The sequence below is a fragment of the Pavona decussata genome, unplaced genomic scaffold (genome assembly GCF_977016875.1).
Source record: "Pavona decussata unplaced genomic scaffold, jaPavDecu1.1 SCAFFOLD_329, whole genome shotgun sequence".
Taxonomy (NCBI): Eukaryota; Metazoa; Cnidaria; class Anthozoa; order Scleractinia; family Agariciidae; genus Pavona; species Pavona decussata.
The window spans coordinates 715,001-739,966 of record NW_028145717.1 but is presented as its reverse complement, the minus strand read 5'-3'; the positions used below and the strand labels follow the sequence as shown (position 1 = coordinate 739,966).

The following is a 24,966-nucleotide window of genomic DNA, read 5'->3' as shown; positions in this document are numbered from 1 at the left end:
AGCGCAGGAAAAACAATTTTCCCCATCAACATCATCCTAGGCCCGGTTTAAACGTTGAATTTAACATGTGCCGAATCTAATTCAGCAATTAAATGCATGTGACGTTCGACGTCTAAATCAATTAAATTCGACAGATCTGAATTAAATGCGACTTCTGCCGCATCTTAGGCCTAGGGCAAACGTCGAATCTAAGTCGCGTCGAATTTATTAAAAATAGGTTCGACAAAGAGTCGACTTAATTCTAGCGTGGTAGCAAACGTCGAACCTGCGTAGACCCTAATTCACAAGTTGCACTTCTTGAAACACGGGAATAAGCACGTGTCCCCGTGCTATAGGGCCCTTACGAAAACACCACGGCGACAGCGACGACAACGCCACAACACAATAGGCTTAATGAGCAAAAACCATCGCTCTGCACGTGCGTTTTACATTTTGGTACATTTCTTTGTCGTCCTCTGCAAAACAACAAAGTGAAATGACCAAATTCAAGGTTTTGTGGACAACGTGAACCCAGGGGATTGAATTTTTCATTCTCTTTCTTAACTTGAACGGTACTCCTACCAAAATTTCGAAATTTTGCAGATAATGTATGGCTCATTAACTTTTTTGCCACCCAGCAATTTCGCAGTTTTTGATGGTTGATATTTCCTTCAATATTGCTTGCAAAGAGCTGAAAATTGCACAAATTGCTCAACTTAATCAGCTCTTTTAACTTTTGCATTTAACGTGCCTAAAGTGACAACAGCAAAATAACAGAAACCCCCAGAAGCAGTCTTCTCCTTGCAAGAACGTGGTTCAACGCCACTTGCATTACGAGTATTCTTTTTATTATTGAAGTAAAAAGCGTTCTCTGGTTAAAAAGATTAAAACATAGGCTTTCGGCTACCAGCCTATAGCCCTTAACGAATGAAAAATGGGGCGCGCAAACGGAAATATAAACGAAGAGGGTGCGAAAATTTGAGAATAAAAAGAAGTGTGAAAAAAGCTAGACGATAACAATGTAGATGAGGACCTATTACAGTAAAATGGAGCATTGCCTAGGCAACGGTTTTGAGTTGTTATCCGCGTCGGCGCTTTTTGCTGTGTGCCAGGATTCTAGTGTTTTTCGAATGCAGTAATTGCCCAAAAAGAAGGAACATGAACGAAACTTGAAGAACCGCGTTCGAAAAACAATAGAATCCTGGCACACAGCAAAAAGCGTCGACGCGGATAATAACTCAAAACCGTTGTCTAGGCAATACTCCATTTTAATGTAATTAGTCCTCATTTACATTTTTATATTCTAGCTTTTTTCATGTTACTCAGGTAGGATACCTACCTGTTAATCAGGTAGGATAACTCATCGATGGTGCTTTAGAACCAGCAAAAATGGAAATTCATTGACTAACCAAAGCACCTGAAAGATTTTTGGTTATATCATGTGCAGAAAACTACTAAAGGATTACAGAAAATATTTACATTATCAGCGGGTTCTTCCTTAGAAATATCTTTGGCAACCTTTTAATCTTCAAGACAACAATCAAACATACAATTTAAAAATTGAAAGGGTTGTGACCTATAAGCTCTTAGGTGTCTATATCTCTGAAGATCTTTCATGGAACGTACACATAGAGCATGTAGTCAAAAAGGCCAACAAGCGTTTGTACGCACTGCGCGCGCTTAAGAAGAGTGGCCTCACTATCAAGAAGCTAGTGCAAGTGTACTGTAGCATTGTACGATCTGTACTAGAATATGCCTGTGCCAAAGTACTTAGATGACGCTATAGAATCTGTACAAAAAAAGGGCCCTACGCATCATTCTGCCGAATTGTCACTATGACGATGCCCTAATTCAATCTGGCATCACTGCCCTTTCCCAGAGAAGGGAGAAAGCTTGCACAAACTTTATCAAGCGTGATTGCCTGTCGTCTCCTGTCCTTAATCCATTAATTCCTCGCGTGTCAATTGACAGGTCGTACTGCCTCCGATCAGGCGAACGTGTTCCGGTGCGATTTGTCCCCAAGACAAAGCGGCTCGCAGATTTCTGCACCATTAAGTATCAATACCAGTTGTAATCCTTTTCTCTGTTATGTTTTCTCTGTTATTTAGTGCTTCTAATCATATTTATATAATTATTTATCTGACTGTCTTTATACCGTAGTGTCTTGTACTATTGTCACTGACCATCCTTGTAACTCAGCCTTTTAGGCTGCGAGAGGGATATCAATAAACTATTATTATTATTATCATTATCATTATCATTATCATTATCATTATCATTATCATTATCATTATCATTATCATTATCATTATCATTATCATTATCATTATCATTATCATTATCATTATCATTATCATTATCATTATCATTATCATTATCATTATCATTATTATTATTATTATTATTATTATTATTAAAAAAGATGATCATTTTTTTCTAATAACCCTCGATAAGTAATAGTATCCTATACATTAAACTAAATATGAAATATATGTCACGTGATACTCACAATCATTGCATGATTATTTGTTGCTAGGTTCCTGGATAACAATCAACTGAAAGAACTGCCCAAAGGAGTTTTTGATAAGAATACCTGGCTGCTTGATCTGTAAGTAAAACTCTTCTTCTTGGTCTCTAAAACAAACCTCGAGACGCTAGGGTTCCTCCAAGAGAACTCTTGCGTTTCTCTTGCTATCTAAAAACTTCCCATGTGTATCCACATTTCGATTAAACAATGTTTAACTGTAAACTGGAAAATGGTCTTCAATTTTACTACCAACTGGCACTCGAAGCAACTTTAACTCACAATTGACAGCGAGAGAAAAATCCTTTGTATTAAAATAATACTTCATCTCTTTACCTTTATTCCCTGAATCAAATAACACATGTTATTTAGTGTGTGTGTGTTTTTTAACTTCCGACTAAAAGACTCATTAGTGCACATTTTCTTCTAACACCTTGTTGAAAAAAAAAATGTTTCACTGTTTAGCCACATCTCTAAACTTTGCATTTTAAATGCTTTTGAATGTTTGATCTAGGTGACGCATTTTGATCCAACATTTTGCGACACAAACGAATGTTCTCTTGTTTAGCCACCAGATTGCTTTTCTGGGCCAGAAAGGCAAAATAGAATTTGCGTTAACTACTCACATCATGTCATGTCATGTCAGGGGCAATGCGTTGTTTGGGCGGCATTACTTCACATGAGTCGAACCTAATTACGGTTTAGGTCGACCAGAATTAATTAAGTTCGTTCTGGCGAGCAAATCGTCGAACTTAATTCAGCCGAACTTAATTAGTTGCAAGATCAAATAAAAAGCAAAGCGGTCAAGAAGTACATGTCAAGGATATTAGACAATTACCAAAAGAAAAAATGAAAATATGCGTTTATTGGCAAAAAATAGAATTAAATAATGCAATAAAGGAGTTTCTTCAATATATTTTGCATGTTTAATTTTAATTTATCCCTTTCTATTAGTTATCCATAGAAAACAACAAAACGAATAAACGAATTAAAGATTATTATTATTATTATTATTATTATTATTATTATTATTATTCCATTTGGGGATTTCATTGATGACTGCCGCTTAAACACTGGCCAAGCGTGTCTCCGCTAATTTTAGAGAGTGAATGATGGCGTGACGTTGTAAATTAGTATTTTAGGATCTTTTTAACAACTTTTTTTTTTTATTTCATCAAAATTTTAGTCTTACTATTGTTTAAAAATTGTTCTTGAAAATAGCTCTGTTGTGCTTGGAAATAGTCGCTTTTTTAATCGAAATGAATTTTAAATATTGAATTGTAAATAGGTTTTAATAGCTCTTTTTTCTACTTTTAACTTGTATTTATCAATTTTGCTTGGAATATTATAATAAAGAAAGATAAATTTATTATTATTATTATTATTATTATTATTATTATTATTATTATTATTATTATTATTATTATTATTATTATAATGGCAGTAAAAACTTCTGGATGCCCAGATTACCTGAACAATGATTGGGCAGCCAACCGTAGCCAATCAATGTAACGACCAAGTCCATTCAATTAAACTCCGAACCTCTTCTTCTTCTTCTTCTTCTTCTTCTTCTTCTTCTTCTTCTTCTTCTTCTTCTTCTTCTTCTTCTTCTTATTATTATTATTATTATTATTGAGAATTAAGTGATAAGATCTTGAAGGGAAACGTTATTTGTGTTTGATCTGTGGCCTAGTTCTGTTTTGAATTAAGTGAAAACCGAAATTCGAAGTTGGGTCATTTTTCAGCCCAGCACTAGCCCTGTTTTATTCCGGTTTATGTTTCTTAGTCACCCCGCTAGTTTTTGCTTTCAAGCTTAAGTTCGCGTATTTCTTAAGTTACTCTCTTTTCACTCGTAGAGATTTAGTTTTCTTTTTCTTGGTGCCGCGTAGTTTTGCATAGTCTTGCTTTCATATCGTCCGGTTCTAGCACCTTCTCGTCTCGGCGTGTTGTCATTCTTTTCTTCGCTGGAGCATTCCGCGCTGTCCGTGGCATAGTTTTTTCCAGTGTGTTCTATCGCAGTTGCGGCTTTCTTGTCACTCGCTTGTTTTTCGCTTATTTGGCCCTGTTGTTTTGGTTAACTCGACATGTTGGGGTTATTTCCGTTCACTTAGCTCTACATATCGGGAGAATTTTTCATTTGGCATTATATCCGTAGACTGCTCAAGTTTTTAGCTTTTGTATTCACAATTTTCTACCTCTTTGGCGTGCCGACCGCCGGCCAGTTAGGAACCGTTGAGAATACTTTATATTTGACATGTCTTATTATGGGATACCTCCGGTGAGGGTGTTTAGGTACCACTGGGTAGTTTTTGCGGTATTCAACCAGAGATGACTCTCGATTTCGAATTATTTAATGGATTTTGTGGGGATACCATCGGTGAAGGCAATTTACCATTGCAACTGTTTGTTCTTGGGTATACCACCAATGAAGGAGGAACCGAGGGAGAATGTTCTTTCGCGCTTTCGTTGCGTCCCCGGTTCAAGCAGCCTTATGCTGCACGTTATTTTTAAGTATTGTACCACCCGTAAAACTGCTTGAAATGCAAGACGATGATTACGAGTTATTAGGGAATTCCACTGGTGAAGACAGCTCAGGCCAAGAGCTTAGTGCCGCAGGGTAATTTTATCTGGTGTTCCTCCGAAGAAGGCCGCTCGGCTCAGATCACGGTTGACGGATTATGAGGGTATACCTCCGAATAAGACAACTAAAGTGTTGCAGAGTATTTTTCTGTAGCGTGCCGCTAGTTAAGAGCCCGTAAATATTTACTTCCGCTGTTCAGTAGCGAATCGCGTTAGGAGACAGCTCTATGTTGCGGACTAGTTTTAAGGTGGCGCATCAAATAAATAACGATAAAACAAAAAATGGTACAAAGAGGATGCTTTTTAAGATCCCGTATTTGCCACTGTCAGCTTTCTTTTATGGGCTGTTGCTCGTATTAAGGTGATTTAAGACAAGATTGAATCTTTCGAACAGCTGAATACGTTGGAGAACTTGCGGCGTTGCGTCCGTATACAAGTCGCCCGGCTGCGATATTTGATGTTGGATAGATATGAAGCAATTGATTGAGTATTACAATCTTTGATTTGTCCCTTAAGAAATGAGAGCCACCTGAAAGCAGACGAGTACGCAGCCGCACTAGATGAGATAACGGCCGGGGCGGATTCCTTAGATGATCTGCAGCTTCGAGGCCTTTTTATAGGACTGTGGGGAGACCCTGTCCGCCCTAAAGTTGCGAATGACACTACCACCATTTAAAGGGTGTTGGCAAGGGATCGTTACCACCACTTGCTTGATATGGCCTTCCTATGCGTATGATTGTATTTGGCCTCTTCTTCGCTTCAGTTTTGATCGAGATTTCCACTTTGTTTTCACGCTCGTTGTCCCGGATATCGATTATTTGTCCGAGGCAATTCTGGTGGGCGACTCTAGACGTCCTTGCTGTTGACCAATTACTATTGAGCAGGAAGGGCTTGAATTCGGTACTGTTTTTCCTTTCTAGGCATTCTCGAGAATGGCTTCCGCGTTGTCTGCAATGGGACCTCTTTGCATTCCGATATGTTTGTTAGTATCCGGGACTCAGTTTTACTGTCCTTTATTCCATGGTCTCAAGACCTTGGGAAATCTGCCCGACGTTATTTCCCAGCATGTTTATATCCAAATGACTGATACTAATTTTTGTCAAGCTTGCGGTTCGTGGACACGTCTTAAAGGGAACCTCTGGTCCGAAAACAAATGGACAGTAAATTGTTGGAAATAGTGTCTAAATTCTAAATTTTAGTTTAAGAAGTAGAAATAACATTCAAGGCTGCTTAAAATTTAGTATAATTACCTTATATCATGTTGCGCTTTTAAATTTCCCGGGCGCGGCCATCTTGGTTTTTATGACGTCATTGCGTTGCCGCGTTGTGAGTAAACAGAACTTCTTTTGTGTGAAGCAATAGAGGACAATAACAGCAACGCAGTGGCATCATGAAATCCACAATAGCCGCGCCCGGGAAATTTAAAAGCGAAAATAGGCGACAATCATATCTAATTTTAAGCATACTTGGATGTTATTTCTACTTCTTAAACTAAAATTTAGAATTTAGACACTATTTCCAACAATTTACCGTCCATTTGTTTTCGGAGCAGAGGTTCCCTTTAAGATGTGTCCGCGAACCGCAAGCTTGACAAAAGTTAGTATCAGTCGTTTTGTTATAAACATGCTGGAAATTAACGTCGGGCAGATTTCCCATGGTCTTGAAACCAGGGAATAAAGGACACAGTTAAACTGAGTCCCGGCTAATAACAGTACATAACTAATCTTAAGTACAAATGTTATTTCTACTTCTATTTCTATTTCTATTTCTACTAGCGACGTTGTGTTCTTCGTTGTAAATTTTTTCACCGGGGATCGTGCCTCGGATTTAGTTCTCCTTTTTACCAATCAAGTCCTTAGAATTAAGGATCGTAAAGGTCTTTTGCTAAGCTTAACCTTGGCTTAGACTTCACGGGGAGATACATCTAGTCCGTTTGTTTTGCAACGGGAACACGCAGTTTGTCCGGTTACCCGTGTTGAAGGCTATATATCCGTTCGTCAGTTTTTGAATATTGAGCGAGGGGATGGTTATTTGTTTACAGCTACCGACCGAGGTAGAACTATGAGTTAGAGACCTTTCCTCGGCTCTGCTGTTGATAACCGTTTGCGAGAATGCCTCTATTACAGAAGCAAAGATAAATTATGGAGAGACCCCTTATAGCTTAAGGCTAGGCCCTCAAATGCTCTTAATATTCTCACTGCATAACTGATTAGCTCATAGCTCGTAGGTTGTGTATAAATTAATTTGGTCGATCCACCTGAAACGTGGTCAGTTCATCGGTACTCCGGGATCGCAGTCAACTCCGCGAGCCCACCCACCTCCCCTGGTAGCGGTTGAAAAGCTCAGCGTATATTCTCGTTGTATGGCTTTTGCCTCAGTAGTCGCGGACTCTTCCCATAACTTAAAATTATGCCATGAGGTAATGAGTATGCAGTGAGAATATGGTACTATAAATGCCCAAGAAGTAGCTACAATTAAATTGCCTTCTGGTTGTTCTTACGAAATCAGCAAGATCTATCTAGCATTAGTATAAATCTACTAGCGTTCTATTACGAATGCCGTTCTCTGATTGGCTACGCTACCCGCGATCTATTCTGTGATAGATAGTGAGTAGCGGTTGTCAACAAAATTCAGCCCACGTCTTCGCGTTTTCGAAGTGTCTGTGGGGAGGATTTGGATAATTTACTTGTTAAGTTTTGAACGACTAGTAGATTTATACTAAAACAATTAGATTATTCTCTCTCTCTTTCTATGCGTGATAGCTATCACGCGATAGAAATCTCTAGCTCACAATTGAATAGTTAAATATTAGTCGACTGATTTAATTTAGGATAATCAAAGCCAACTCGGCGCCTCACGCCTCGTTACCTATCGATCATCTCATATCCAACGCGCGCTCGTGGAATAATTGTTCATTAGCTTACTAGAAATCTTCCTTAATTTTGTGGCTGATTTTATACTCAGTGTAAACTCATATAAAATTTAGTGTACTGTGCCGGAAAACCTTTTAATATCACACCTTCCAAAAAATCCTGGAAATTACCTGGCATTTGGTATACACACGTTCATCGACCCAACAGATCTACCTAAAACCGTAGTTTCTCTTTGAGTATAAATAGCAAATCCTTGGTTACTTGAGTTCCACGGTGTCTCCGAACGCTTCTTTAAGTCACCCAATAGTTTTTGGAGCGGGTTATAAAATTTGAGTTATTCAAAAACACGTTTGGTTGCACAAAGAAAGTACAGAGAATTGGTTCCTTTGATTTCTCTCTTTTATAAAACAAAACAAAACAAAACAAAAACAAGCAACTATAGGCCCATCACAGAAGTAAAAACGTTCAACAAAGTTTTTGAGCACCTGCTCCGTCAAATTATCCTGGGGTATAGATGTTGGCTACTTGTTGTGGCTACGGTTGCGAAACAGCATTACTGAAACTTGTAGTGTTCGTGAGATGATAAAAAGCTCTAGGAAGTTCATTGACACAAGCAAAAGCCATAACTAATTTGATCTCCACGTCATCTCCAAACGATCATTTGAACACCCCAAGAGATTCTGAAGAGTGAAATTTGAGTTAAGTAGAAAACCAGTTCTTTTGCCAACTGAGAAATATCCTAAGAATTGTTTCCTTAGACTACTCTCTTTAAAAGACATCTAATCATATATGCTATGCTCGTTTGGAAACTATGTGGTTAAAGGTATGGAAGTAGGAGTGAGTCAGACATGCACCTAGGTATAATTCCATTGCAGACATCAAATAGAGTAAATATTGGACTGGAGTAGTTTAAAAAACATACTAAATTCGTCAGTGCAGATTAAAATTGACAAAATCAATCTTAAAAATTTACTCCAAGATTGAAAACTACCTCGAAAAGGCTACTTTACATGAATGAAAAAAGGGTACAAAAATATAGCTGATGACAGAAATCATTAAGTGATTCTGCTTTCCGCAAATCAGAGGGTAGGCGGTCCCAAAGGACCGGGGTACTAGAGCTAAAGCTGTCTATGAGTAAGTTGACGCGAGGCAATTGAACGGCAAGTTTGTTCACAGAGTCTCTTAGTCATTATGTTGCTTTAAAATTTGCGGTCTCACCATAAATTTTCTTTGAAACCGTCTATGTCTCGAAAAAACTGAAACGTTAACATATGATAAGTGAAAGAGATATGAATAAGATAGACACGCTGGTATAAATTTTACTTAGGTACTCCGTACAGTTCTCTTTTAATTGCTTAATTCAGGGTAACTTATCAGCAAATATGACCTAACCCCTAACATACCACGCACTCTAAGCAAATATAGGTCAAATGATAGTCACCATCAGGATGTGATCATTTGTCGGTAGGAACTTGAGTACCAACCAGCTACAGGAACTTCCCAAAGGAGTTTTTGACAACAATACCCAGCTAAACTGGCTGTAAGTATAACTCTTCTTCTTTGTCTGTAAACAAGACTCGTAAGGCTGGTGTTGTTTGTGAAGGAGCCTCAAGTTTGTAAACGAAAACTGAAAAGTTGCTTACAATTTTAATAAAAACTGACATTTGAAACAACGTTAACTCACTACTGACAAAACTCTTGAAACTCTTCAAAAACTTGTTGCATTAAAATACTTTTCTTTTAAGCTGGAAGTGAGAAGTATGCATTTATCAGGAAAATAATCCGAGATCTCCGAACGGAGTCGAACCAATGATCATCCGATTACTTGTCCCGATGATGTCACTGAGTTATATGAGACTAGTGGGAGCTAGAGCATTAAATTTATCCTCACATCATATAACAAACACCTTGTATAAGTAGGCGAAAAATGGGTTATAAGCATGCAATAAAAGAAATGGGATATTATGTCTTTTTAGCCTGGTGATTAATTAAAGGATATTTTCGGTACGTGTCACAGGCATATTTGGAATAATTAAGAGTCTGCAAATATCCGCCTAACAGTGGTGGAATTCTTGGTCCTTCTGAAACGGAAAAGAGGAGGTCAAAGAATCAAATTCCGCATGCGAGAAGTTTTCCTAGCATTCTTATCTCAGTGATCAAAATATCGCTCTCATTTCAATCGCCAAGATAACAGAAGTACTATCGTATATCTTTCAAAATAGAAGTGTTTAGATCACCCTAAGAATTGTTCGAGGAAATTGCCGCCCAAGAGTCGGACAGGGCGTTTCGATCTTAAGTGGTTCAAAGCAAAATTAAATAAGAATGAATGAAGAGACGTGGCGCTGCTTCCAATGAGATATGCTTCCTAGAAAGTAACTTTTGTTTTGTCCAAGTCAATTCGGGTCACGTCTAAAGGAAGATACTTTTCCTTTCTATGAACGTTCTATTAAGCACTTATTTATAAGACCCGTTCACTGAAATGTGCAATACTCTTGTGCAATTTTTTATGCGCCGCAAATAAATTAGGGTCCGGACGCACTGGACTGACAAAATTTGTTTGGCCCTTCCAAAAATCTCGACAAAATTTGTCTCTGCCAAATTTTCAATTTGTCAACCGTGGGCGCACTGAGACACAGCAAAATATTTGTTAACCACAAGTGTCAATCACAAGGAAATAAACACCATCGCTTGCGCGCTGTTCGCGGGAAAGGTTACATGAGATCTCAGGAGTCATGGGCTTATGGTGATCATTAACCGCTTCGATCGCATATGTTGCCTGGGCATATTATTGCTTGTATTCTAGTTTTTTTCTTCCTTGGATTCGTTCAACTCCAGCAGAGGCAGTTGCTACTTCTACTATGCCAGTGGAGGCTTCACCTTGTTCAACTGCAACTTGTTCTAGAGTACCACAACAGATTTGTCCTTAGAAGGCGGCGAAGTCCTCATCCTTATTATTGGAACCTACCTAGGCCTTGCAATTCTTGGTTTGAAATTCATTTTCATAGCCGTAATATCTCCGAAGAATTCTTTTAGTAATAATAATAGAAATGACAGGCCTGCATGACTCACTGCGTTATGTTGGGTACATTTTTATGAACGCTGCCTTATATTTTTGTAATTTTTCATATTTCCTGAAATACTCCTACTAAAAATAGAGATCAAAGTTTCTTGATTGACATTTTCCTTCAAATCATGGCGTGTAAATTAACAAAACTGTCAGATTTCACGCCTGACAAAAATTTGTCCTGCTCCGAGGCAGGACGACGGCGTCTTTGAAGTTTGCTAAGCCTTGACAAAATTTGGTAGATCTAAAAATCACCGGGCGCACTTGTATCAGGGAATTGGTGACAGATTTTTTCGCAAGATAAACAAAAATTTGCTCAGTGTGTCCGGGCCCTTAGTTACCCTTTTTTTAGGCGGAATATGGAATTATTTGACAACTTCAATATACTCACGTGCAGTGCACTAAAATTAAAAGTTCTCATATGTTTTGTTCACCAACCTAAAAGGATATACACAATATTATTTTACTGCAACAAAATCTACTCAGTGGTTTTCGTGGTGGTTTTGGCATATTTGGAGCTCCTCGCAATTGCCTGCAAGGGTCGATAACACTGACAAAAGCCTGAAGCTTTCTTATCAAGTGATATTGATTTCCCGAGCTCAAAGACCATTCAATTGCAATGATATGTAGTCTTGTGAAAGACAAAGTTAATCCGTAACCGGTACAAATTAATCGTATTTAGGAATTAATAATGGCTGTAATAAATGGAGAAAAAATTTAAGCACTACTTAGGTACCATCCCCAGAATGTCATGGAGGCTTTCGGCACCCAAGATGAGAAACTAGAGTACTTAGTGGACTCTACTCATCTTCCACGTTTTGGGGAATACGTTTTCTGCAATCTGGATAGACTTCTATTGCAAAATTATCACCTCTGCAATCTGCAGAGACATTTATCAGGCGACTTTGGTTATTTCAGTTTAAGAAAACTGAATGTAGCTGAGGTTAAAGTAATTAATTCTTCCAAGTGTTTGAAATAGCATTTTATTTTGGGAGAAATGAAAGTTAGATTTCAACAAAGTTTGTGACAATTGAGATCACATTTTCTAATTAACTATTTGGTAGAGATTTTCTTTGATTTCTTTTCGTAAATTATTACTGAGTTCGAGAAAAATTACTGAAAGCTCTAAATGAAAATGAATCAATAGGCTGAGATAATATTCCCCCTCCTCCCCTACGATCCTGGACCTTGCAGCAAAAGAACATGCACCCTCCCTGGAATATGTCTTAACAATCGATCCACAATACTTGGAAAGTACCCAGTACACACAAAAAATGACAGGGAGATAAAAAGCAACTTCAGGCCTATCACATCCGAACAAACACTATCACTTTAATTTTAAAACAGCAACTGCACCGTCTGTCAAATTATACCGAGTATAGATGTCAATCTCAAAACGCACATGTCATTCTATTGCTCTGCTAAAAGTTGGGGGAAACATTACTGAAGATTATAAAAGACTAGAAGTTTGCTTTAGATAATAAAGAAACCATAGGAATTCTATTGACAGGTAAAGGAAAAGATTTCGAAACTTTATATCCAATATTGTCTTTGACAAATTGAAAAGCTTGCACTTTTTCAGAACAAAAATTACAGTTTGCGTTTGGACAAGATAGAGTCATCAGGGCTACCAGCACCCTGCTTGCCAGTACATCAAAACAGCATGTCCACAAGGATCATTTTTCCGACCCTCTCCCTGAAAAATATATTTAAAAACGATATGTTTGACACAGTCGGTGGTTGCAATTATCTATGTACGTAGACTGACGATCACCTCTACACAACTAGCACACATTGATTTCAACGATGGTATGCCACAAGGTTCCTGACTCTTAGCAGCCTTCTTTTTGTGATGTATGTAACCGAGCTGTTCAGTGCACTCGGGAGACATCTACCAGACGTATGAGGTATGAGCGAACACTGATGACACACGGCTGTACATCTCGTTTAGACATGCAGGAATCCGATGATTAGCAATGTACAGCTGTTTGCTCGTTGGTAAGGAGGTCATTGCATCTTCTGGGGATGTAAAATATCTGGTCATTTAAGGCTTATTACAAAAGATCCCAGAATAATCTTACCATATGTGTCAAACACTGCTAACCCTTGGCCTATTTTAAAGCAACTATCCTGTCAAACTCGTCTCTTTCAAACTTCTTCCACTGTATCTACCGCGTAAGTTTCTCCGTTCTACGTCTACAATGCTACCTTGCCATCCAGACCACATATAGTAGAAAGGGTGACAACACTGAATAAAGGACGGGGACAGGAAATGATGTCTTGCAATGTGACTTGAGCCAATATTTATTATTCCGGAGTAGGTTTTTGACGGCACTGTCTTATCAGTTGGAGCTAATTCATTATTAACTCAGTCTAGACCAGGATTGTTTCCGTTTACGGTGGCCGGAGGGCGATAGCGGTTCCGCCACCTCCTCCTCCCTCTCCTCCATAACTCCGCGATTGATGAAGTTATGGCAATGACACTTGGAGTATGAACAGTAAGTCCAAAGATGTTTCATTTGGGGTCCGCAGCGAAAGGTGATGACGTCATCATCATACTATCACTTTTTAGCATACCTCAGTGACCGACTATCGCGTAACGCGCAATCTGATTGGCTACACAGGTGCCGTCTATCGATCGATAGACGGCAGTTTGTCAGAGCGCGCGCGATTTAGCATGCATCATTGCACAAATATATCAAAATGTATGAAATAAAAATATTTTTTTACTTCATAGACCGATCACTGAGGTATGCTAAAGCAATTAGACGGCTCGCTCTCGGTTTCTATCGCCTTTGATAGTTGGCTCGGGGCCTCGCCCCTCGCCAACTATCAGCCGATAGAAACCTCCAGCTCGCCGTCTAATTGTTAAATGGACGCCAAAAGTTGAATTGGAATTTAACAGGTCGGTTCGTTTCCTTTTCGAACGTTTTGAGTAATTTACTTAAAGTGCCTATCACCCTTACGCAGTTTTAATGAATTTCGAAAATTTATGCATGTCTTAGACACTTTGCGAAGAAATAAATCGTTTTCCATGTTTCGTTTTGTTTTTATCAGACAACAAAATCCCCCAAAATAGGCTGTTTTCCGCCGTATTGAATACAAAAAAGAGCAGTTGAAAGACTGGGAACTAAGAAGCTTGTGACGTCGACCCGGTATCTCGGCCACAGAGCATTTCTCATTTGTCACTACATTCTCTGTACTGAATTTGGAATGTACCAGGAAGGTATGTGGTAGGTGAATGTGCTGCCTTCTCAGATATGTAGAAGGGTATAGTTGTGCACGCTATACCATTCGATAATGATGAAGCAAGGAAATGCAGAAAGAAGTAGATCGATTTCATGAAACAAAAGTGGGCTAAATGGGAGTTGAGCCTGAAACTCGTCAATATGCTCCAAGCACTTCATGAACGACGACTTCATGCGTCGATTCAGATTTATTGATGAATTGAGTAACAAGCCAATCATCCCAAGACTAAAACGAGATGATATTGGTACAAATGTGACGCCAACTGTCCATGCTAAAGCGGTGACCACAATTCCCGGTGTACTGATTTCAACTAGTGCCAAACATCGCCGCGAACGAGCGATGAGAAATGTTTCCATTTTTTTTGTATTTAAGTTTATAGGTACAGCCAAAACAAACCTATTGAAATAGTAAACTTATTTTAATTTATAATTGGTGTAGACTCTCAAGAATACCAAGAGGCGAATTGAGTCTTTTACTTCTGAGACTGCTGTCTGTTGGCGAGTAGATGAAGGTCCACAGTGACATGAGAAAACTAGTTCTTCTCCTTTCTCAATTCCAAGTGTATAAATTTGGGAGTAGGCTTCCTAAGAAGAACGCATCATTCTTTTTAAAAAAGCGTCAGTCTTGAATTTGTCTGTGAAGAACGAGGTTAAGAGTCAATCAAACATGTCGGTCGATTGAAATGTTCGAAATGCTTCTTCAAAAGGTTGGCTTTTCTTACCTGGAAATCGAACTATTTTGAAAAATAGGGGTATCGAATGGTCTTTGCGAGCATGCGAGCAGTGTGTTTATTTTTGCGAGCACGAGCAGTTGTCAAATTTCTCTTTCGAGTAGCGAGCACTTTAGAAAATACAGATGTCGAGCAGCGAGCACTTCGAGTACTTCGTAAGTTTTCCGCTAGCCGGAATCTCTTTCTTATTAATAGGATACGTTGTTTTGCGCCAAGTAATAGCTAATAATCTGGTTGACACCTCCAAGTCACAGGCGGAACTCAGTAGAAGAAACACTGAAACCAGAGGTAAGGATACTTCAACCTTTTTGTTTTAACTATATCATAACTGATTTATCGTTTATATATGTATAAAAAATAACTACAAAGCAGGATTAACGAAATTTCGAGCAATCGGGCACATGTTAACGAGAATGCGAGCATGCGAGCAGTTGCAAAAATTTTGCGAGCACGAGCAAGCGAGCATCCGTGTAATTTTTGCGAGCAATTCGAGCAAAACCAAATTTTGCGAGCACTTTTAAATTGAATGGGACCATTCGATACCCCTAAAAATAACCCACGCAACGGCTTTCCAAGCGTTGTGCGGTTTTACTTCTCTTACTACCAGGCCAATTTCAGCTAATAAACAGTTTAAAAAATGATAAAAATATCAACTGAACAAGCTTATATTTACGCCACGGAAAATGCAATCCTAAGAGCTGTTTACTCATCGATCCGCATGTTGTCACGAAGTAAAATTTTTGCATCACTAAGTGGCGGTTTCGTTGACAAAAGGTAAGCCTCAAGTTCAAAGATTCAAAATTTTGCTCATTTACACTTCCCTCAGCCCCAGTAAAATATTCTTTAATACCGAAAGATTTCAAATGTTTAGAAAATAGCAAGCTCCCGCAACAAAAACCTCAGAGGGGAGCGAAGCGAGGCGATGAAAAAACGAAGCCGTAACTAAACGAACTTAAGCCCTCAATTTCACGCTTTAATCTTCAATCTTTAATTAGCGTAATTAGCATAATTAATAATCAGCATAATTAGCTGTTAGAGTCGTGCACCACGAGAAAAGTAGTACCTAAGACGAGCTACTTTCCACAACTAGACTTGTGACTGTCTAAACCGAAAACCATAAGGCATGTCATTAAAAGAGCTAATGTAATAAATGTACCAAGTGGAAAACCATTTTATGTTCACAATACTTTATTAATTTATTTTTAAAAACGAAAGACAGCGGCCACGTCTTAGAAAACTGAAATTCTTTTCCGACTCGTTTCGAGGGAGTCTACCGAACACATTTAATAAAGAAACTAGTCCCACAGATATGACCCAAGTCTTAGTTTCAGGAATTTTAGAAGCGAGGGTTTATAATAAAGAAAGGCCTAAAAGAAAGGATAAATGATATGGATAAGAGGGTTATACAAATTGTGTATGTTTCGTTTCTTCGATTCTACTTGATAGGAGAAGAAGTTGAGTTGTCTACTATTCCCTCGTTGCTTTGGAATTCATTAGATGATGTTCGTCTACGCAAGTTTGAATTGCAATTCAATCAGTTGGTTGGTTTCCTCCGCAAACATACTGTGTGATTTATGTAAATAAAGTAGTGCGTGAGAGACATAACAAAATATCGTATTCAGTTAATGTCAATGATTAACTTGGTTGCTGTGTAATTTCCGTTTTGTGAGTTCAGAAGATATAGGATCGTGTTGCAGTTCAGTTTTCCTGTCGTTTTTGAAATATACACAGGGGCACAGAACGGATCGTTTCGGTAAATTACCTGTTGGGAAGGTCCTTAATCCCCTCCAATTTTCTGAGGGGAATTTTCACCTCGAACTTTCGTAATATGGAAAATTTAAGGCCTGGTGTTTTCGGATTGATAAAAATGTCGTTTCGGGTACCGAAAAAAGGTCAGCTAAGATTTTCAGAAAGGAAATAAGACCTGAGGTTTTCGGGAAATGGACAAAAATGCCCTAGTTATTTCGAAAAGACCGAAGTTCCCCTATAATGACCGAACAGATAAAAATGTTATAGCGCAGCCTAAAATGAACCCACAGAGCTTTAAAGGCACTCCAGATAGCCTAAAATAGCGTTTAAAAGGATCTGAGAGAAAACTGTCGTTGGGTGCCCCTGTAGACAGACACATTTTTAGAAAGAGTGAAAGAATCAAAGCGTCTATTTAAGGTACATGGGAGGAGAAAGAGGTATGATGACGTTTTTTGTCTATCTTGCATCCGTAGTGATTCGTAGTCTATTTTGTTACATTTCAAGCACGTATTTCATAAGATAGATTCGCTACACGAGTGAGCAATTAAACTCATCGGGGGTCTTAAACCATGCAACTCGTCCTAAAAGCATACCAATATTCAAATTTCTAACTGGCCTGTCAGGAAAAGACGCTGAAACATGCGATGTTTTAATTAGTTTTCACCGAACTGCAAGCACGGCAAATTTATTTAGGAGGTAAACGGTTACGGGTCATGGGTAACAGGTGATAGGTGAATGGTTGGCGGTATGAGGGCTGAGTGAATGACTAAAACAGGCCGCCTGCCGCTTATTTTTTTAGCGCTACGCAATATCAATACATTCCGTCATCCTGAAAGCTCGTGGTCATTGCCCTTGTGGTCACTGGCGAGTTGGTAGAAATTTTAAAGAAACTCAAGGGCAGATGATGAGCCATGAAAGATGTTACTTTAAAAAGTTGTTTAAACAGAGATCAACGTTAGATTCCTTGCATTTGAAAATCCACTAGGTCGTATTAATTAATATAGATGTAGGTTATTTCACGGTTGGTGAGCGCGTGCGATTTTTATTCAAAAGTTGTGTAGAACAAACGAACGAGTGCAGCGAGTGAGTTTGTTTTACACAACGAGTGAATAAAAATCGTACAAGCGAACTAAACGTGAAATAACGTGTTCATTATATAAATACCGAGATTCATAAGCGAACAGAACTCAAAGATAAAGATATCTTTATTTTCTTTCAAAGGAAAACAACGCGCGGTCAAGCCGCCTCACAGTTCGAAATGGCTTCTTTTTAAAGTATTTTACATCTAAATTATCAAGCAAAAATGCCGTTAAAAGGCAGAACTAGCTAGAATAAAATAAGACATCCTAAAAATATGTCGAAATAGTTCTACGGAAGTTCAAATTTGAAATACAGAAGTGAAAACTCGAGACTTCATTTTTTGTTGCTTATCAGAATCCACATGCTTCAATTGACAGACAGTAGTCAGAATCCAAATCAAGAGGTTTGATTCTTTTATAAGTTTTGCTAGGGTTTTCCTCTCGCACTGAAATAGTGGGCGATTGATTTAAAGTGTTTATTGCCACACTAATATGTCCTCCGCTTACAACAGCACCCGAAAAAAGAGAAAGGGGCTGCTGTGCTGTTTGCTTTGGTGAGAAAAGTTGGACGAAATGTTGGATAAGTGAGTTCGTCAAACTCGTGCTTTCTTTTCTCCAGAATAGAAGAGCCAGACTGGGGAGCTATTTCTCTCGAACTCCATTGCGAGTGTGAGACATGTTCAACTGTTGTTTCTGTGGGACGGTAGAGTAGCTAGTGATACTTTGAACGTTTTCATGTCCTGACAGTTGCATAATATCAGTTGGCGACACGTCGTTGTTGACTAAAGTTTAAATCATAGTTTTTCTGCAGCTACTGAAGTTTTTGAAGTTTGGCCCGAGTCCGGCTTTCTGTGCCACTGTTTTCATTAAAGTATGCTAAAAGCTTATTTACACCGACTAGAGCTTTTTTGAACCAAGGTTTGCCGGAGCCAGATTTTGCGTTGTTTACTGCCAAGAAAAACGGTGCATCGTCGGTTTTCATTTCCGCGGGTCGCTTTTCTGCGTAGACTTTGTAGGCCTTTACTGTACATTTCTCGTTGTTCGGCACAGCAAACATTTTCGGTGCAATGGCTCTTACATTCCGAGGATCGTTTCCTGAACGAGTTTTGGTGTCTCTTTCATTGAATTCGAGGTACTCCTGCCCTGTGGAAGTTTACCAAAGTTTTACGTCTCCTCAACACATTTCTCAGTGCTCCTTGCAGCCTCGTAACCCGAAATGGATTGTGTTGTTGAACCACACCGTGTTTTAAAGCGCTTCTGCCGTGGAACTTCCCAAGAGAGAGAACTTGAATATCTTCCTCACTTAAAGCAGCAGAAGCTTTAGGCTTGTTGCCCTTGCCTTTCCGTTTTAGATCCCTTTGCTTTGACTGAAGCGCTTTCCGAGTTTGCTTAAACCGGACGTCTTTCATAATGCAAAATCCATAGTTTTTTTTTTCTTCAAATGGCGCTCAAAGCTAGCGAAGAATGACCTTAAGGAATTTGGCTCGTATGCCTCATTGCCTTCTTTTTTGCGAACCGTTAAAAAGAACTCACTGAGAAACTTGTTCAGCTCTGGAGGAGTCAATTCGTCCATTTGTCTCATCTCGCCTTTCAAAACAAGAAATTCGTGGAACAGAACAACATCGTGTTTGGTCTTTTTCTTCGTGTTTTCATTTTCCTGTCCGTCTATGAACTCTTCTATTGATGAATCTAGGCTCTGAAAACGGTTAGTCTGATTTGAAGCCATCTTTCTAAAGAAAAATGCGCCTAAGCTCTTAGAAATGTGCTCTTTGTCAGTCAAGAGGAGCGGCGAGCGAGCGACACGGTTTTTTTCACTAGGGAAAATAATGATATAGCTAATCAGAGCGTCGATACGTCGTTTTTCACTAGTGAAAAAAAAAAACAGTGTGACCAATCAGCTGGTTTCTCTAGCGCGAAGAGGCTATTTTTATCCCGATGCTTTTTGGCGCGCAAATCTCGGTATGTATATAATAAAGCAGTTTATCTTCTTAAAATTTCCGACTAATTTTTACTGTAAAGCAATATAAAATGTATCACACCGTGCCCAAGAACTAGCAAACACGCTTCAGGAGGAAAGCTACCTTTCCAACCGAAAACTGAAAAGTTACTTCAATTTTTTTTGACAACTAACATTTCAAACAACCCTAACTCTATAAACTAAATTCGATTTTGAGACGGCAATACGACTTTATATTGACGGCTAGTTGGGAGAAAATATATTCCGTATTGGGCGGAGTCGCGAAGCGACGGAGCCCAATACGGAATATATTTTCTCCCAACGCCGTCAATATAAAGTCGTATTGCCGTCTCAAAATCGAATTTAGTTTTTTATCGCGATACTGATATTTTGTTGGAGAGAGTACACGGATAAAGTACAAATCGTGCGCTGATTGAAAGAGAAATTCTTACTTCAGTTAACTGTAGCCATGGTAATATCCGTGCGCGAAATTTTTTCTCGGGGCGGGTTATTTGAATTTTTGGCTTTAATTTTTACGTGAAAACGAAGAAAATGCAAAAATTTACAGTCCATAAAGCACCTACCATTGATGAAATAGAAGAGCTAGTAGGTTTGAACATTTTACCAGCAAATTTTATTGAAAATTTGTTACCGCCGAGATATAAACAATAACATGAAAACAGTGATGAATAAACCTCACAACCAGAAGCAAGAATAAACAAGCAACCATACTAGTACCCAAAAACGAAAACAGAGCATTGTTATCCTAGCTTAGATGCCGTGGAGATTTAGAAATTTGAAAGAGACCAAGCGGCGAAGAATACTGTAAAAACTACCGAGTCTGTCGTTCGGCGCTACGACAAGAAGATCAAATTGACAGACCTGAGCCATGAAAGAGAACGCAGCAGAGCTCTTGAAGCAATTTTTCTAGAGATAAGAGACATCAGAAAAGAAACAGATCCTTTTGCTTTGAAAATGCCATAATTTATTTGAATTTAAGCTCATTGTTATTTACCGTGGCCGCGTTCTCACTCAAGAAAGTTTTTTTAAGTAAATTTCTCTTCATCGAACTTTCGCTTACCTTCATGAAAAAAGTTGTATCCGCTGTATCATGGTACATGTTCACCCCCAAAAAAATATTATAAGTGGTCCTTAAACAGTGTCAGAAGCTTTGTAAACTCAAATGAAAAGAAATAAACAACACCATCCAACGTCGCACGTTCATTCACAGAAGTAAAATTTTGATCAGTGCGCGCCGAACCCACTTAAGTGCCGTGCTGTCATGCTTACATGACAGTTTTTGAGCCAATCAGAAACCGTCATTTTGAGACGGCAATACGACTTTATATTGACGTCTCAGCGCAATGGGAAAAAGCTGTTGGAAAATATTTTGCATTAAAATAGGGATGCTTTAGAAGGTTAGATCAGGTGCGGAATAGCCACGCTACCGATATCGAGTGATTAAGATCAAGAGTATAGTCCCACTATCCGAATAACTTCCTTAGAAATATCTCTGCAATCTTTCAAACTTCAAGAAAAAGACCGAACGTATTATTTCTAAAAGATGGTCATTTTTTTCCTGATAATCCTCGATAACTAATAGTATTCTACACAGTAGACTAAATATGAAATGTATGTTGAATGATAGTCATCATGAGGGTGTGATTATTTGTTGATAGGAACCTGGCTAACAACCAGCTGAAGAAACTGCCCAAAGGAGTTTTTGATAACAATACCCAACTGAAAGGACTGTGAGTAAAACTCCTCTTCTTGGTTTGTAAAACAAAACTCGAGACGTTAAGGTTGTTCCAGGAGAACTCTTACGTTTCGCCTACTCTCTACAAACTTCTCCTGTGCATCCAAAATTCGATGAAATAATATTTTACTTTTTTACTTAAAACTGGAAAGTAGCCTTCAATTTTACCAACAACTGGCATTGGAAGCAAATTTAACTCACAACTGACAACTTTAGAAAAATTATTCGTATTAAAAAAGTCCTTTTTCTCTTTTCTGTAATTAGCTCATGTCATTCATATTTGATTTTCTATTTCGAATTGATTTTTTGCGTCTCCTTGCATCTCGTTACCTCTCAAGTTTACACTGAATCAAGACATGATTTTGCGACTAAACGTTTACACATCTCAATCCAAAATTGTGTTGAAATCAGAAGGGGTTAGAGTTCAATCGATCACTCACGTACTTTTCATCGACTGGGAGGACGCAAAGTAAATCCGGCATTGTGCGAAAAAAAAAAAGTACAGAACTGGCCAGCTTGTGGGAGGAGACCAAGGTGTATGCCTAGTTTCATCGGTTCTACTTGGCAGGAGGAGAATAAGAGAATGAGAATATTATTTCTTCAAACAAAAAATAATTTGTTTAATCAACACAACTTACCTCTAGCTTACAAATCATTCTAAGTAAATATAAGTCAAGGATATATAAATATAAGTCAAAGGTATATAAATATAAGTCAGGTATATAAATATAAGTCAAAGGACATCAGGATGTGATTATTTGTTGCATTGGTTGGGGCTTTAATAACAGCTGAAATAACTGCCCAAAGTTCCCTATAGTATTACTAACAACTAAAATTAATTTAACAAATAGATTCCAATTTGCCGTGCGTCTGTACTCTGGCAACGCACAGATGACGTCAAAACGTGGTGAGAACAAAGAAATACGATACGAGCAGCAGGCGAGTAGCGTGACTGGTATTCTTTGCACAAATTGACGTCCTCTGTGCCTTATCAGAGTACAGATCCACGGAAAAATGGAATCTATTTTTTTTATACAATAACCAAGACATTTCAACACAATTCGTGAGCGAGCAGTGCGTTGACTGAGCTGAGTCAAAAACTTTCCAGCAAACTTTTAGACTACTACACACATGTAGTTGTGATCCTCTAAAGAATTTCACTAAAAATATATATTTTCAAAACTAACCTTTATTCCAGGAAGAAATCCTTACCCCAAAATATTGCAACATCTCAGTCGCTTCACTGCGATTTGTGATCGATTACTCGCCATTACTGGATTTCTATCGAAGACATATTTGGACAAATATTTTCTTCCTTTTCACATCACAACAAAGTTATGGCTTTTTTGCCCTTGTTGAGGTCACTTGCAACGGTCTTTTTTCCAATTTTTCATCAGACAGTTTTATGTTCTTGTAAAAAATTTGCCTATGTTTGTTTGCAAAACTTTGTTGACCAGTCACTCTGGCTGGACTCTAGACTCTGATTACGTGCGCCGGTCACACCACTTGACATATATAAGATAGCTGATTGGACACTCGTAAAAAGGATGGTACTCAATGCTTCTAAAACGAAAAGTCTACTTGTAACTAGCAAACGCCTAGAGAAGAAAACTCCAGACAAGATTCTCAAAATTTCATGCAACGGTAGCGAGATTGAGCAAATTAGAAAACCACTTTATTTTTACCGAACTTATTGATAACCTTTGCAAAAAAGTGTCACAACGGATTGCAGTTCTTAGAAGATTAAGCGTAATTTGCCCCTCACAGAACGTAAGCTGTATGTTAACGCGTTGTTCATGCCGATAACCCTGTACGGATTATGCGCATGGAGCACTGCGTCAGAAAAACTTGTCTTTGTATATTTATTGGAAATAATAATAAATAAACTGTAGTAAGCTGTAAACTGTAAAGAACGTCAAACGCGTATCTAAACTGCAAAAGCGAGCAGTTCGTGTAATTTTGTATGCAGATATTAGGGAAAGGAGTGAGATGCTATTAGACGGCTTGATTAGCTGCCGCTTAACAACAAATTAAATCTCCAAAAAAGTACTTTAACATTTATGCGCATCAAAAATGAAAACGACTGCCCAAGGTAGATAACGCAACTTGGACCTATTTGATATGGAAAGTACAAATCGGTGTGTCCTTGCTATAAAAGGGAAACAAAAGGGAGTCGTTCTTGTCAAGTTCGTGGGGTGAAGCTCTGGAACAGTATTCCTTTGGATGTGCGTAAGAACGATACCTTTGGCTCTTTAAAGTCTGCTCTTAAAAAATAACTTTTAGCTCATTAATTCTTAGTTTATAGTGTGCGTTGCGTTCTTAACTCAGATATTCAATCCATGTACATATTGTTAACTTCCACATATTTCAGCATTTTAAATTTTGAGTTTTGTGACTTACTGTCACTATCTTAGATGTATTTTAAGTACTGAATAAGGATAGAGGGCCACTGAGTTTATCAGAAATTCTGTTATGTGTTACCCTCCTTGAATAAAACTTACTTGCTTGCTTGCTTGCTTGCGTGCTTGCTTGCTTGCCTGCTTACTTACTACACATCTAGCACCCATTGATTTCAATTATGGTGTGCCACAAGGTTCCTCCCTTGGCAGTCGTCTCTTTGTCATGTATGCAAGTGAGCTGTTCAGTGCATTCGAAAGACATCTCACAGCTTTGCAGGCGACCGCTGATGACACACAGTTGTGCAATCCAGTCCGGAATCAGGTGCTATACAATGTGCATCTGTTTGCTCCTCAGTGAGGTGATCATTTTTAAATTTTTCTAGGAGGTAAAAAATCTAAGTTGCTGCTTTGACACTTAACTCCCACTCTCATATCTCGTTTCCCGCGCCCAAATCACAGACCCTAATTGGTGATAAACTCAAAAATAATTTGAAGCGTTCTAAGCAAGTGTTGTTGTAGTCCCAGATCTCAAAGACTATGCAATGATAAGCAGTATTGTAAATAATAAAGTAAACCCGTAACACGTACCTACAAAAAGTAATCTAATTAATAATGCCTGTAAATTCCATTCCCTGTATGTCATGGAGGCTTTCGATACACCAAACGACAAGCTCGAGTAATGAACTCTACTGATCTCTCAAGCTAATAAAGAAGAAACTAAGGTCCAAGGATGTCCTCAACACTTTTAGGAAGTAGGAGTTTTTGAACAGGAGGAGAACTATTTTATGTTTAGACCAATGAAGAAATTGAAAATTAAATTAAATTGCGCTTGGTCACTGTCTCTAACGCCTTCGATTTCCCGCCTACAATGCTACCTTGCCACCCGGACGACCTGCAAAAGATAGGCTGACAACATTCGATGAGGAAGTGGAAATTTGACAGGAAATGTTGGCATCCATTAATAATTACTAAAGTAAAGTATAATTAAAATAAGAACCTTGCCAGAATCCCTTATACCTGATAAAAT

General features: G+C 38.5%; 1 protein-coding gene across 1 annotated transcript in view; it reads left to right on the top strand.

Moving 5' to 3' along the window:
• The window catches only part of LOC146453575 (uncharacterized), a 28,433-nt gene extending 18,933 nt beyond the window's left edge, over positions 1-9,500 (top strand). Inside the window, exons 8-9 of the mRNA XM_085096498.1 lie at positions 2,516-2,587; positions 9,425-9,500. Of these exons, the coding sequence (XP_084952624.1) occupies positions 2,516-2,587; positions 9,425-9,500 (148 nt within the window). The remainder of the gene's footprint in view (positions 1-2,515; positions 2,588-9,424) is intronic.
• Positions 9,501-24,966: the final 15,466 nt, after the last annotated feature.